At 35.8% G+C, this 15,448-nt stretch overlaps 1 protein-coding gene across 3 annotated transcripts in view; it reads left to right on the top strand.

The window, feature by feature from the left end:
- The window catches only part of Snap25 (Synaptosomal-associated protein 25kDa), an 88,591-nt gene that overhangs the window by 29,217 nt on the left and 43,926 nt on the right, over positions 1-15,448 (top strand). For all 3 annotated transcript variants that reach the window (XM_088257792.1, XM_088257790.1, XM_088257791.1), the window contains exons 2-3: positions 12,465-12,567; positions 13,037-13,078. In XM_088257792.1, coding sequence (XP_088113918.1) covers positions 12,466-12,567; positions 13,037-13,078 — 144 coding nt within the window. In that variant the 5' untranslated portion in view covers position 12,465. The remainder of the gene's footprint in view (positions 1-12,464; positions 12,568-13,036; positions 13,079-15,448) is intronic.

Genomic DNA, 15,448 nt, shown 5'->3' with positions numbered 1-15,448 from the left:
TATGGCTACCGTATTAGGGTCAGACAAACATATGTGCAAAATATGGCGTCATTTGATCTATTGGTTCCAGAGAAATAACTTTTTTTTTTCATATCTTCACTATAGAACCACCTAACATATAAGTGATTTTTAACTCTATTATTTATTTAATTTTACCTTGGACTAGTCCCTGAAGCGCAGGAGTGATCACCTTGCCTTCATCTGTTAACGATCAAGATAACTCTGCGTCAATACTATGCAGTGCCCTATGCATCATTGGGAGCGGATAAGGGTTAGAAGATGTCAGGAAATGACTTCATTTTCAGAAAAACAATGTTTCTCTTTTAATTGCCGTGTCAGATAAAGGTTAATATATCTTTTATTTTTATTTTTAAATCCCGTGTCAGATTAAGATCAATATTTCGTATTTCTTTTTTAATTCCCATGTCAGATTAAGGTAAATATTTCGTGTTTCCTTTTTAATTCCCGTGTCAGATTAAGGTAAATATTTCTTGTTTCCATTTTAATTCCCGTGTCAGATAAAGGTTAACATTTCTTGTTTCTTTTTTAACTCCCGTGTCAGATTAAGGTTAATATTTCTTCATATGTCCGCACGTGTGCGCTCCGCGTTGCGCACGTGATTGGGCGATCGAAAAATATTTTTGTGAAAATTGTGACGCAGAAATATGGAACGTGATGAAAAATACACGCTACAAAATCAGTCTCTGTACTTTATTGGCCAAATAAACTAGACGACTGTCTTCCAAATTGTCCCTAGGGTTTACGAGGGACCTCGTTTGCTGGGACCGGCTTGCCTGGGGGATGAGACGTCTTGAACTCATTTGACGTTATTGCTGAAAATACAAACGTAACAGTATATTTTCATACTATGTTTGACATCTCAACATAGCTGAAGAAGAATGTGGAAGTCTGGGACGTTATTACTGAAAATACAAACTTAACAGTATATTTTCATACTATTTTTGACATATCAACATAGCTGAAGAAGATAATAGAAGTCTGGGCAAATGCCCAGACTTCTATTTTCCCCTAAATTTTTCCCTAAATGCCCCGTAAATACGGGGCTTACGACCGTCGTAGTAGTTTAAGTGATCACTCAACACACGTGTAACATTCACCAATTCTACCCATGATTAACAACCACACTACTCAAATTCTTGGAATTTCTAAATATGGTTCCATTTTGAAAAAGTGCTTAAATCACTAGAATTTCACTAGAGACATCCATTGGTGAAATAAAAAATGCTTTTTATTGAGCAGAAACTCTTTTATTTGTATGTGAGGTCCAAATCCTGTATTATTAATTAATTAATTATTATTTATTAATTATTAGACACTCAAAAATATTGTAACTATATTTACGTTTAACCATAAATGTAATCAATCGTTTTATTTATATGTTTCTATTGTGTCGTGTTGTGGCCTCGTGGTAAGTATCGCGGACTCTTGAGTCAGAGTTTCTCGGTTCGAACCCATCTACCACAATTTAATACCTATTTCTAATAAGGAGCCGCTTAGGTTCACAGAAATAGTATGAAATTGAAGTATTTTTATGAAAAATAAAAACACAAATATTTCTCTTTTTTTTAAAAAAAAAAATTAGCCGACTAAAAGTGTGCATATTTATATCATATTTTATTTTAAATCAAAACATAAATGAAGAACAACATTTTGAGTGTGTCCAAATACTTGTTCACATATCTGGTTTTCTCAACTTATCATTTTGACATTATCAACATAAATATGAAGAAGAATATGGATGTCTCGGTATTTACAGGGTTTATGATCATAGCCGATGACAGGTCGTAAGCTCTGTAAATACCCAGACTTCCATGTTCCTCTACATCTATGTTGAGGTGACAAAAAAGATAGAGAAATTTATTGAGATAGAAATACGGCAGTCTGGGTATATTACGGTAGTCTGGGGTAACATAGGTGCTATGAACGTGCTCAATTATTACACATGTAACAATGTGCTCACTTTATACACATGTAACAATGGTGAATGTTACATGTGTATAAAGTGATCACTGAAACTAGCCTATGACAGATCGTAAGCCCTACTTCCATATTCTACTTCATCCATGTTGACATATCTATTAAATAATTAGTCGCAATTATGGTTTAATAACATCAACAACCTTTATTGTATTCAATCGGCGTCGATTAATGCAGTGCCCTATGCACCACTTGAATGCGGATACGGGCCAGAATGTTTTTTTACATGTAAAATATACGGAGCCGCAGATAAAATACCTGTTAAAATGGAAAACAACCATTTATTTTTTCTCGAAAATGGTGATATGGCCGTATAAATTTTTTACGACAATCGTTAACCACCGAATGAATTCCGATTCTAGAATGGATTATAAAATGGGTCCTTTTTATGTTTTTGCCCATTTCGGTCGCGGTACTTTCGAAGCACTCGCAAGAACAGTAAAGCTCCTCATACACATCGTATCGCATTGTCGCCAACGATGTTTCAACAGTTTTATGCGTTCTGTGTGTCGCCCCCTTTGCTTTCTGGAAATTTTACGTCCCCATCGCGCCGTGAATATCCAGTAAATATATAAATTGTACCCCGTGAATATACAACAAATACATAAATTGAAGTGTATCGATTCTATTGGGGAGGAAATAAGTTTGAACGGATGCGAAACATGAAGTCGGCAAAGGAAGGATGAAAGTAGACGAAAGCAAATGGCAAAACGATGTAAGGTGGGTGACCCAAATAAGGCCTATGTCCTAATAAGGCCTATTTTTTAAATTTCCCGCTTCACGATTTCAAATGGCCATCAACGTTTGTAGATGTGTGTGATAAATAACTCGTTAAATCTGATATAAAATGATCAAAAGTAATTAATGGGATCACGTTAGATTTAATATACGTATTCATAACGTTTATTATTTATAAAGAAGTTGAATGTTTACTTGTTTTATTAATGCTTTATTAAGACACAGGGTTCCCAATAAGGCCAAAGTGACATTTTAGTTATTTGTGTTCACAAAAGTGTGATTTTTGTGTTTAAAGCAATTTGGTTTTAATTATTACAAAGTTAAATAAATAAATATTTATATTTTAAATTACCAGTGGATTTTTATTATAAACCCACTAGTTAGAAAATAAAAAAAATAAGGTAGGCCTTATTTGGGTCACCTACCTTACGATAAATGCTCGTATGTCGGAATAAGGAAATAATGCAAGGGCTGAGATAGGCATTATCGTCGAGATTGAGAAATAATATGTATTGATTTATTAACTTTGTGGAATAACATGATGATTTTAATATACAAATAAAACGTAAAAAAATTAACACTTGCAATAGATCACTTTTTGAGTTTATTAATGTAAACATAACTGAAAATGTTAAACTATTATATAAATTTTTTGACACCTTCACGTAGATAAAGAAGAATATGAAAGTTTGGGTATTTACGGGGTTTATGACCTGTCATAGGCTGGTTAAGTGATCACATTACACACGTGCAACATTCACCATGATAACGACCACACTACTCAAATTTTTGGAACTCCTACATACGTCATTAATCTCATGACGCTGTATATATGAGCTCACAAGAGTCATCTATGTAGGATTGAGAAAGCTTTTTTATTTATCAGAATTCCTTTTTTGATGTATGCAAGTGGAGGTAGAATGGTGGTGAATGTTACACGCGTGTAAAGTGATCACTTGACCAGCCTGTGACAAGTTATAAGCCCTGTAAATACCTAGACTTACAAAGAGTGTGTCCAAACACTTGTTCACAAAATCTGGATTATCTCCAATTACAGGAGTAAATTTCATATTATTTTTGACATCTCATCAAAGATGAAGAAGAATATGGAAGTCTGGGCATTTACGGGGCTGACGACCGTCATATCCCATATTTTTCTTCATCTTTGATGAGATGTCAAAAACTAATATGAAAATAACTCATGTAATAGGAGATAATCCAGATTTTGTGAACAAGTATTTGGACACACTCAAAATGTTGTAAATAAATTATCTGGTCAGATTTTAAGCTTATATATGTACATATTAATATATTCTTCTTCAAACCCTTATCCGCACCTAATGGTGTATAGGGCACTGCATCATATCAAAGCAGTGTTATCTTGATCGTTGTTAACACATGAAGGAAAGGTAATCAGCCCTGCGCTTCAAGTATCAGTCCAGTGTAATATTGAAAGAATATTAGACTGAAAAAATCACTTATATTTATTTGTCCCCCTCCCCTGGGAATCGAACCCGGGTCCTCCAGTATGGGAGCCGAGCGTGCTAACCATTACTTTACGGAGGTGGACAATTATATTAATATATAAACAGGCTAAATATTTCCCACGACCGCAAGAACTCGCGCTACAAACGGAATTAATTCATTTTGAAGATAAAAATGTATCTACACTTGTACAAATATTTTTCTTGTTTTCCCGACACGCAGTCGGCTATCTGCGTTATTTATTCATGTAAATTAAACCCTGTGGATTAATTAATTTCATCCCGCCAGCGAAAAACAAGGAATTTTCCAACCAATCATCCCTTCCAGCTCTATCTATCTCTGGGAGCGTATGCAATGAAGATAGCACTGGAAAGTTACCAGAATGGAAATATTTTAAACTGATATTTTCGCCCACTGGTTTTAAATTTAGTGATTCCTTAGCCAAAAATATTTTTTAAAAATTGGCCATTTTGTCGGTTAATGGATAATATTTTAAACTTACCGTGGCTCAGTCTGGTTAAATGAAAAATAAATCAAATAGAAAGCACAAGTTTGTAATATGTTTAATTCCGCAACGCTTGTGAAGCAATGAAAATGTTAAAATCTATGAAACAATATGGAATTGAAAATGCTGAGTGACGGTAGTTATCAAGAAGCACGCTCTTCGCCAAGAACAATATTTAGTCCTGTATAATTGCTATTACATTCGACAGATGCCGCATTCATTGCGCTCAAAAAGCTATTTAAAAACACGTTTTAAACCTTGATCCACCTTGAGCCCTCATTTTCATGATGGGTTAAACTTATTGAAGAAAAAAAGACTTACGTTTTCAAAATTAATTTGCTATGTTTTAACTATTTCCAAATATGGGTTTCTCCATTTAGGAGTTATTTTTACATTTTCGAAGAAGAATATAGAAGTCAGCTATTTAATCTTCATCTATGTTGAGAAGTCAAAATTTTATATTGCGGCTTACTTATACACAGACTTATAAAACCCCGATTATACAGGTGATCTTCTACTTTGTATTATGTTTTTATATCCAATAAATGTAATTAATGATCTTCTTCTTCTTCTTCTTCAGCCTTCTGTCATCCTCTGCTGGATATAGGCCTCTTCCGCATCCTTCTATTCTTTCGTTCTGTTGCTGCTTTCAGCCAGTTTTCATCCCCCTCAGCGGCTAAGTCGTCAGACCATCTTTTTTTGAGTTTTCCGACACCTCTTTCATTCTCCCAAGGTCTTCATCTTAAAATTTTAGGGGTCCATCTTGTGGGGTCTTGTCTTGCAACATGTTCTGCCTATTGCCACTTCAGCCTTGCTACGCCTTCCATGATATAATTTCTTCTGCTCCTAATTTCCTCATTTCATTTATTGGGCTTATTATACCAAGCATGGATCTCTCCATGGAACGCTGCGTGCATTTGAGCTTCTCTTCATTTCTTTTTGTAAAGACCACGGTCTGTAATGCATTACTTGACTACCCCTGCGTGAATATGTGGTCACGGAGATGCAACGCGATAGTTTAGATGAGACCGTTATGGTCCATTAAAGCATCCAGGGGTTACAATTAGGTCACACTGCCCCGGTGGCCTACATGGGATGGGGCGCGGGAGACTGTGACCCAATTGGGACCCGCCGCCTGCTGTGGACGCCTTTAGGCTACCACTATAGCAATAGTGTCACGCTAATAGTGCAATTCGGCAAGCCTCTCGTAAATTGCAAAATTATAATGAGCATATACATATATTTTTTGTGTGAAAAAAAGGTAATTTTACCGAATAGTTACATCAAGTCGTTCACATAAATGATTCACACAAAATAAGTTTTACTATTTTTTTTAAAGTTTTGCTTAGAAAATATTACTATTTCTTAAAAATTTATTGTGACACGTGTTTGAATGCATTCTGCATCATTTTCAAACAACGCATGAAAATGATGCGGAACGCATCGAAACGCGTTTCATAATAGATTTTAAGAAATAGTGGTATTTACAAAGTAAAACTTAAATTTAAAATAACCACAAAGTGACTGCCGAATCAATTATTGAAAAGCTTTATTTTGTTTTTATTTTTATTGGAATAACCCGCAAAGCCTCTATTTTTAGAGGCTTGTCTGTGGGTAGGATAGTAAGGATAGAGATCAAACACCCAGACCAATTGAAAATGAATTTTTAATTGGTAAAAATTCAAAGAATTCAAATATTTGGATATTCTTCTTCTCACGCACATCCGTACTCAATAGTGCGTAGGGCACTGCATCAAATTTGATCGTTAGTTATATGAAGACAAGGTCATCAGTCTTACGTCTTAGATACCAGTCCAGGGTAGTATTAAATTAATATTGGAGTGAAAAAACACTTATATTTGTTTTGACTCCCCCTAGAAATCGATATAAATAAAAATTTTGTTTTTTTACAAAAATGTTAGTAAGGTTAGTTTATAATCACTCACCGAGATTTTTTGTTTTTGCCGGTTTCTAGACGTACCTGTCTCTTCGTCAGGACAATCACTGTAACTTGTGTTTCCAAATAGGAATCAAGTTGTTGCAGAGCGGGCACGAATCTGGAAAATCCGACTCGGAATCCGTAATACACACTAAGAATGCGGTCACAAACCGATATCGACAGATTAATTACTAAAGTGAAATCTAGCACAAATTGGCGCTCAGGAAAATGTGCCAATTTGTGCTAGATGGGTTTTTTGGCCAGGACAGGAAAAGATTGATGATCCCCCCTCACCATCTCCCCCCCAAAATTGTACTAATTTCTCCTCACCGATCAAGATCCAAAAAAGAATCCTGCCGTTTTCTTTTGCATAAAATAAATTACGATACATGAATTAATATTTAGCTCTTACGCGACGCTATTTCATGCATAAATATTTATGTAAATATCTCTTCTCCACACCCTAAAATAGTATAGCCACGCGATTACGTAATCTAAAATCGATACCCTAACATCATAATGCGTATCGAATAGCCCTAAAAAAAGAACTTTACAATTTAAATGGGTAGGTACTAGTAAAAAATATCTCTGGTTATCCACCGCGACTCGTTCCATTTTCGAACATTTTTCCTTCCACTATTCTGTACTGATTGGAGGGAAAATTTCATCCGTGGGCGCGAATTAATTCCGACCGCACCGGTCGAATCATTGTCATCTCGTTCTTTCTTAATTTTAAACGCGGTCGTTAAAAAGGGACGGTGTTATATCTGTCCGGTCTTCTTGTTCGAGGCGGAACTGTTTGGATATTATCGCCTAAAGTTTTACGGAAACCAGTGCTAATTCCATTGTTGAAAATGATCACGTGATTTAGGACCGTTTTTCCTATGGCCGTTAAATTGAAATGGCGACTCAGGGTTGCCAGTGTATAAAACATTTAAATTATTACTTGAACTAATTGCTTGTTTTTTAAAAAAATGGGATAATTTTAGGTTTATTATATTGAAACACGCACGGAAATTTGTATTTTTTACTATTAAAGTCGAAATATTTCGAAAATATAGAGAAATCGTCTTTTTCGCTTTTCGTTTCACTGTGCCTATTACATTTTTATCTCCTTCATTTATTTATGTCTTCTTCTTTTTCTTCCCACCTTTCTTCGCACCTAATGGTACATAAGGCGCTCCATTAGACAAATGCAGTGTTAAATTGATAATTGATCATAAAAAGGTTTTATGGACATGTGGAGCGAATGGATAGCGAGAGAATGACTTTGAAAATAAACGTGGCGAATGTGATCGGGAGAACAGAACGAGGACGGCCGAAAAATACTTGGCACGATCGGATCAATCAGAACCTAAAATCTGGTGGTGTTAAAAGTCTGCGCAATCGGAGAGCATGTATGACTGGATGTATGGATGTGAAAGAAGCGAGAAGTGTGTATCTCAGGACATAAGAGTTTGACGTTCCATCCTCTCTGCCTACCGCTGCGGCGGTTTTTTCCACCATTTTCACAATTTGTATTCTCGAGGTTTAATAACACCTCTAAAACTGTTTGTAACGTCTTACGGTACTGGAACACTTATGACGAGGAAGACGGAAACGCGCAAATGAAAGTCAATTATTTATTTTCCGAAAATTATAAAAGTTGTAAGGGCGAAAAGAACAAAGCGACACCAATAAACAGAGCGAGAGCGACGTATATACGTTTGAATTTTAATCTTATCTGAGCGCACAAAAATTGGTCCTCCACCCTTTATATACGATTTTAAAGGAGTTACATGTGGTGGAAACAATATTATAAACGAATAAAGTCGATGAGCTGCGTCTCTTTGTTCTTCTCGCATACAATTTTAAGACACAAATTCTTTTAAAAAATACCCAAATTTGGAAGGAACATGTTATGAAAACTAACATCTGGTCGTAAATGGCCTCCGTAATGTATTAATGTATGGAAGGGTGTGGAGATATTAATTCAGAGCTTTTCTTTTGTTCGTTCTCCAGCCATTTCCACTTGTGGCCTTCTATCCGAACTTAATGAAGGAGAGTTCTAGAAAACGACTGCAGCTGTCTGAAACACATCAAGGCGATGTTCCCGCTGAATTACTCCAATTCCCTGTCCCATTATTCGTTCTATTCTTCTCGCGTATCTATAATACTTTCACTATATAACATATCATATCGCTATAATTTACTTAGAGAAAACTTCTATCATATACTTTTCACCAATCATTTTGCTCTCTTCAATTTTGATACGAGATAAAAAAACTAATTAACTAATCGCTACTTTCCGCAAAGATAGGCAGAGAGAATATAATGCTGTACCACTATTTTTGTAAAATGATATTTTGTATAAACTGTACAATTAAAGTTTTGATTTAAATTTATAACCTTAGTTTTATTGACGAGTATAATTCACCTGATGCAAGGATTTTGAAATTTATTTTGAATAGAACATAGTTTTGTTAATCAAATTCTTTATAAAAATAAATATCATTATTTTTCACTCTAATATTTGATATTATACTGCACTGGTACTTGAAGCACAGGATTGATCACCTTATCTTTATAAAATTAACGATCAACTTAACCCTTCACTGCATAGTGTATAAAATTTGTTACATACCCAAAAGTTGGTGTCAAAACGTTCTTTAAAAATACAAGCAACCATTCTTTGTTGTTACTGATAAGATACATTTATAACTCACGTATGTAGTTCATAATTTAGCCAAAAGACGCGCTATAAACGCCAAAATAATAACTTCACTTGTCTCTCGAAGACGAACTGTCAATGCAGTCATGCAGTCATGCAGTCATGCAAAAAAAAGTCATGCAGTGAAGGGTTAACTTCTCATCTATCTGATGCAGTGCCCTATGCACCATTCTTTGCAGAAAGGGTCAGTAGTTATATTTTTAAAAGGAATAACAGGTAAAGCCTCCATTTTAAGAAGTTTGTTTGCAGGTAGGATAGTAAGGATAGGGAAGGTGAAGACCAATTGAAAATAAGTATTTCTTGAATTTATTTTGCCATTGGCAGGAATCGAACCCGCGACGCCAGTTTCGCATTCGAGCGTCTACCTAACTACGCCACAGCGCCTGTCAATAAAAATATGAAATAAATAAATCGTAGTACGTGCTGTTTTTCGAGTGAAATAATTATAATACTAGCCTATAATACTACGTTATTACGGATGTTTTTATAGTATGTGTTTATAGTATGTGTTTTGTTACATAATGTTCTTGGAACCTGAAATTCAGTTGGTATAAGTGTATTTCAGCGCTGCCGCCTGAAATTGAGCGTAGCGCCTTGGGTTTCAGGGTAGTGTGTTATCCATTGTAATTTAAGAGTAGGTACTAGGTACCTGCATTACAATCGATACGCGCGGGCTAGTGTGGTATACCGTCTACACCACAGGTTTCCAAACTTTTTTTAGTCTGGCGCCCCCTATCAAAATTTCTCGTCAGAGGGGAAAATAAAATCGCCAGGATGTCCCATCATAAAAAGAGGGAAGAAATAAAAATATAAATCATACTTATATTAGCCTTTCTTTCTGTGTCCGCCTCCGTGGTGTAATAATGGTAAGCGTGTTTAGATACCGTGCTGGAGGTCCCGGATTCGATTCCCAGAGGGGGTTGAAAAATTGTGATTTAAAACTCTAATATTAATTTAATATTACCCTGGACGATCACCTTGCCTTTATGTATGTGAGGATCAAGATAACACTCCGTATTGACGCAGTGTTATCTTGATCGTTACTTACTGCACTGGTCATATTAATGACCAGTGCAGTGCCCTATGCACCATAAAGTACAAATAAGGGTAAGAAAAAAATGTCTGAAAGTGAATTGATAAAGTTATTGCATAAAATATGTAAAAGAAAAAATATTTACTATATATGTATGTAAAAAAACAAAAATATCTATCTGTAAAAATTATCTTTTGTGACTGTGATTACTTATCTAAAATACTATTAAAATAAAATAAAATTATATTTCAAGGACATACCAAATGATATTTCGCAGGTAATAATAATCTGCATTAAAATTCGTACAAAAATCGCGAGAAAACTCAAAATTTAAGTGGCTCCCAGTCCAAAAAAGGTTTAGCATCCTTGGGTCTACACTTTGTACGCCTGACTTGGCGATGTTTTTTTGGCACATCCCTTGAACCTCTTTTTATCTTACCAGGAAACTAACATATAAAAACCGCCGTATTGGCTTTTTTACAAAAAAAAAACTAATTGATGATAGTATATGACGATGGCACTATCAATTACTGGCAGTGTTACAAATATTGGTAGCGCAAAATAAGATAATGACTATTTAGTATCGATATATTGTACTTTTTTCGGTAAACTAATGTTGAAGATCAAGCCTTTCTTCTTATTTTTTTTAGACACTATTCGTATCCTGATGGTGCATAGGGCACTGCAATGATTTAACCTCTTTATCACCTATCATTTGTCTTTAATTATATGAAGGTAAAGTGATCAGTCCTGCGCTACTGAAATACACAGCTTTTTTGGATACTCTGACGTTTATATAACTTATTTATTGTTTCGGCATTAACTTTGTGGTAAGACAAAAATTGAAAATTTAGAAATCCAAAAAAACCTTAATTCTAATAATAATTTATTAAATAATATATTGTTTCAAAATTCTTCACCGTTGCTTTCCATTTTTCCTTTGTTTTCAAACTCCGTCCCTTGACTAACCCTACTTTCCCCTCTCCTTATTTATAGAACAATTTTATATTTTATATTTTAGTTACTATACAGACCTGAATGATGGAAGTTTAACTTCTGAAACATGTAGACTATAATAAATCTCAAGTGGTAAAAAACGAAGTGTTTTCTTTAATCATTTTATATAACTTTTTTTGATTCCTGACCTTTAAGATGAAAATTAATTGATTCACTCTCTGAAAATGTCAAAAACTTCATCGATCGAAGTCGGGTGGCATAACGGGGTTGCCTTTTATTACGTATTAAAATGATCGTTAGCGAATTTGATAGAACAGACCTATTTACCTGCATGATTGAGTTATTTCCGTACTCGAGTTCCCAGCCCGCTGCAGCTCCTCTCTCGAGTGCAGCGAGATGAAAGGTGCATCTTTAATGCATGCACTAGTGCTCGTACGAGCTCTCAACCTGTTTTCAAATCAGCGATTCGAGCTGACGAGTATTAAAGGGATGATTTGTTTATCGCTAGTAGAGGAATTTCACATTTCGCGCGTTCCGTATTTTTATTTATTTATCAAATTTCTCGTACCAAGTTTGGCTATGCTGAAGTTTGTTGGGTAATATATCCAAAATTAAACACGGTTTTTGGATTGAATTCTACTTTTATTCACATATACGATATGTGACGCGTTTCGTCTTATTAAGACGTTATCAAACACACATTCGATTTTATAAAATTAAACACCTTTGTTTTAACCACTTTTTTTATTATTAGTACACTTTAACCTACCGGTTTCGACAAAAACCTTGTCATTATCAGGGTTTATTAAATTCTAAAACATTAAAATACTCATATTTAATTACATTCCCTTACCAAAAACTTCCACACACTTACTTTTTGGTTTGGTTATGCTCCACGTAGGGATCGGATATAGTTTAAGAATGACAGAGTTTATACTCAACCCTTTTGGAAAAGCGTAATCGGTACAATTGGTGAATATTTCTATTTTATGTCATCTAGTCAGGAGGAGATCCTAGTAAAATTGACTTGATGTATTTTGTATGTGGTGGATCTATTGCTGTTTATGTATTCTAATTAAGTATTTTTTTATTTCATCAGGATGCCGTCTGGAGCACCAGCTGAGCCAGCGGGCGAGGCGCCCGGAGTCCCCAGGACAGAGCTTCAGGAGTTACAACTGAAAGCGGGACAAGTAACCGATGACGTGAGTGAAAATCGGTCTTTTTAATTCCAACCTCATGACGCATTATGTTTTCTAGGGATGGAAAAGTGGATATAAGATACTGAGAGAAAAGCGAGTGCGGGGAATATATAGGGAATGGTGCTCTGAAAACAGTAATCTTTATAAATTTAAATTCACAAATTTTTGAGTGTGTCTCCCATACTCTTCTTCATCTATGTTGAGATGTATATTTTTTTAAATGTAAATGTTCGTTTGTTAAAAATCTTAAATCTCCTAAACTTATTCAGCGACGGCTTTGAAAATTTGATACAACGTTGCATTCAAATTCTGTAGTCTACAGTTGACCCGATGGTGGAATGGTTATTCCAAAACCGGGGTAGTTATGAAGTAGTGTTTCCAAGTGGTATTACACAAATTGAACGATGAATGATAAGGAGAATGAGTGATGAATGATTTTTTTTAATCGATTTTTTTTGTTTGTTTTTTCCAGTCCCTCGACAGTACGAGGCGGATGCTGTCGCTATGCGAGGAGGTAAGTTGTCGCAACCCTTGTTTAAATTTCGATATAAATTTTTATCCCCCTCTTATATATGCCCTTAATATCTGATTTCCTGATGCCACCTCGTGATCACCTGAGACCTCTATAACCAAAAAAAAATCACGATATACCTCAAACTTTTCTGCGGACGAGTAACCTTTCACCGGTCTTGTATTTTGTCGAAAATTTTATTCAGGCTGTGATATTTCGGTGTTTTACTGCCGATTTTGAGTTCAGTTGATCGCGTGGTATTTTGATCTATAATGGAAGGTGGAAGCCTAGTTTACCCAACACCTTTGGGGGTTATCCAACAATGATTCGCATCCACCTTTCTACCACCGTGTTCCGGAATAAAAACGCTGGATCCAAAATAGATATCGTTCTTTGACCATCATACAATATAAGTAGATTCTTTCTCTATCTCTTCAGTCCAATAAGTCTGTGTGTTTTTCGTCCGGAACACCATGATAAAGGCATCTTGAATACAAAATTGAGAAATATTTGTCTTGATGTGAGATGTTTTAAGGTTGAAGGTTGTTTCCGAACCTTTCCTCGCCCGCTCCGGCACCGTTTCGAAATTTATCCCGAGATTATCCGGTTAATTTTATCAGCGTTATTTTAAATATGCATTACACTGATTCCCGTTTTTGATCGATCAGCCCACTTGGTACAAATCCAATGTACATATAACACAAACAACATATTGATTGTCCTAGTTGAAAGAAATTCAATCGGCAGTCACTTTGTGGTTGTCTATCCGTTTTTAATTTAAATTTTACTTGGTATATACCACTATTTCTTATAATCTATTGTGACACGTATTTCGATATATTCCGCACCATTTTTGGTGTATGAAAATGATGCGGAGTATATCGAAACACGAGTCAAAATAGATTTTTATGAAATAGTGGAATTACCTAGTAAAATTTAAATTAAACATGGATAGATTTTGTTAGTATTGATCTAAAACACCTGATTATTTGTCAAATTTTAGTATTTTTGCTGACAAATCTTGTATCTATGATAAAAACGAAAAGATTTTATCGAATTGTATTGAGATCTCTTACAAAAAGTTGTTTTGGGTTTTCGGAAAACACTAGTTGAATCCCGTTACAGACCATCATGTCTTTCTACGATTATTTATTTAAATTCACACATACAATCTTCAATTTTTTCAACATCAAAAACTGGCGTGTCTTTTAAATTTGCAAATTTTGGGACTCGGTCTGTCCGCGACGGTGCCGGATCGGCGCTGTTTCAGGCTGGAGGCGGCCCGGGGGGCCCGGAGCTGGGCCGCCGGGGGCCCCCGACTCCCGACCCCGGCCTCGCGGCCTCGGGGCGCGTAGAGCCCGGCCACTGACGTCACTCGCTGCATGACCCCATTCGCCGCGCACGCGCGAGCTGCTCGATATCGCACGGCCTCACCATATGTTGCTATCATCCCGATACCCCTGAGAGTGCTGAATCTAACGACCTGACTCCTATAGAAACAATTTAATCAACCTTTGAAGCGCCATCTTTGTGATTATTTACAACATAATTTAATTATAAAATCACTACAACATTTTAAGTGAACGAACCACTCAAAATGATGTAAATAAATTAACTGGTCAAATTATGAGCTAAAATAATAAAACCAAAAGGATATTTTCTATCGTTTCTCTTGTATATGATCATAATCCAGGATGTGGACCTCGCATACAAATGAAAGAGTTTCTGCTCAATAAAAAGCTTCGTTCATCTCACCAATAGAAGATGTCTCTAGTGAAATTCTAGTGATTCAAGCACAATGTTTCGAAATTGAACCATATATATAAAAGTTTCAAGAATTTGAGCAGTGTGGTTGTCAATCATGGGTAGAATGATGAAAATGATTACTTAACCAACCTGTGACGGTCATAAGCCCTGTAAATACCCAGACTTCCATATTCTTCTTCGTCTATATTGATATTTTTTTACATTTAAAATTCGTAAAAAAAACGCACTCTACCAGGGTATCAAAGCCATTGATGATATGGAGCAGTTCGCGCGCGCGCCCGCGCCTTGGACTATGTGTATTGCTAACTTGTACCGGTGTCCCCTGCTCATGTTCGCTCCGTGCCGCCCCTACTGTTGCCGCAACACCTCCTCCGATGTGCTGGTCTCTTGTCCCCCTTCCCGGTTCTCGGTGTTCAATATTGCCCCGCTTCTTAACGATTGGTTGAATTTGCCCCGCTATGATGGCCCGTTGAAAAGTCGACTGCTCCTTGGATCGCCATTTCACTCGAGAAAAAACCTGAATGGAAAAATACTCCATAATTTAACGAAATAAAAATTAGTGTTTTTTTTTGTTGACACAAAAATCGCGTTCGAAATTGATTAAAT

This window comes from Brachycentrus maculatus, unplaced genomic scaffold, assembly GCF_059751285.1.
Source record: "Brachycentrus maculatus isolate JH-2025_06_01 unplaced genomic scaffold, ASM5975128v1 h1tg000087l, whole genome shotgun sequence".
NCBI classification, from domain to species: domain Eukaryota; kingdom Metazoa; phylum Arthropoda; class Insecta; order Trichoptera; family Brachycentridae; genus Brachycentrus; species Brachycentrus maculatus.
This window is presented reverse-complemented; position numbering and strand designations above follow the sequence as displayed.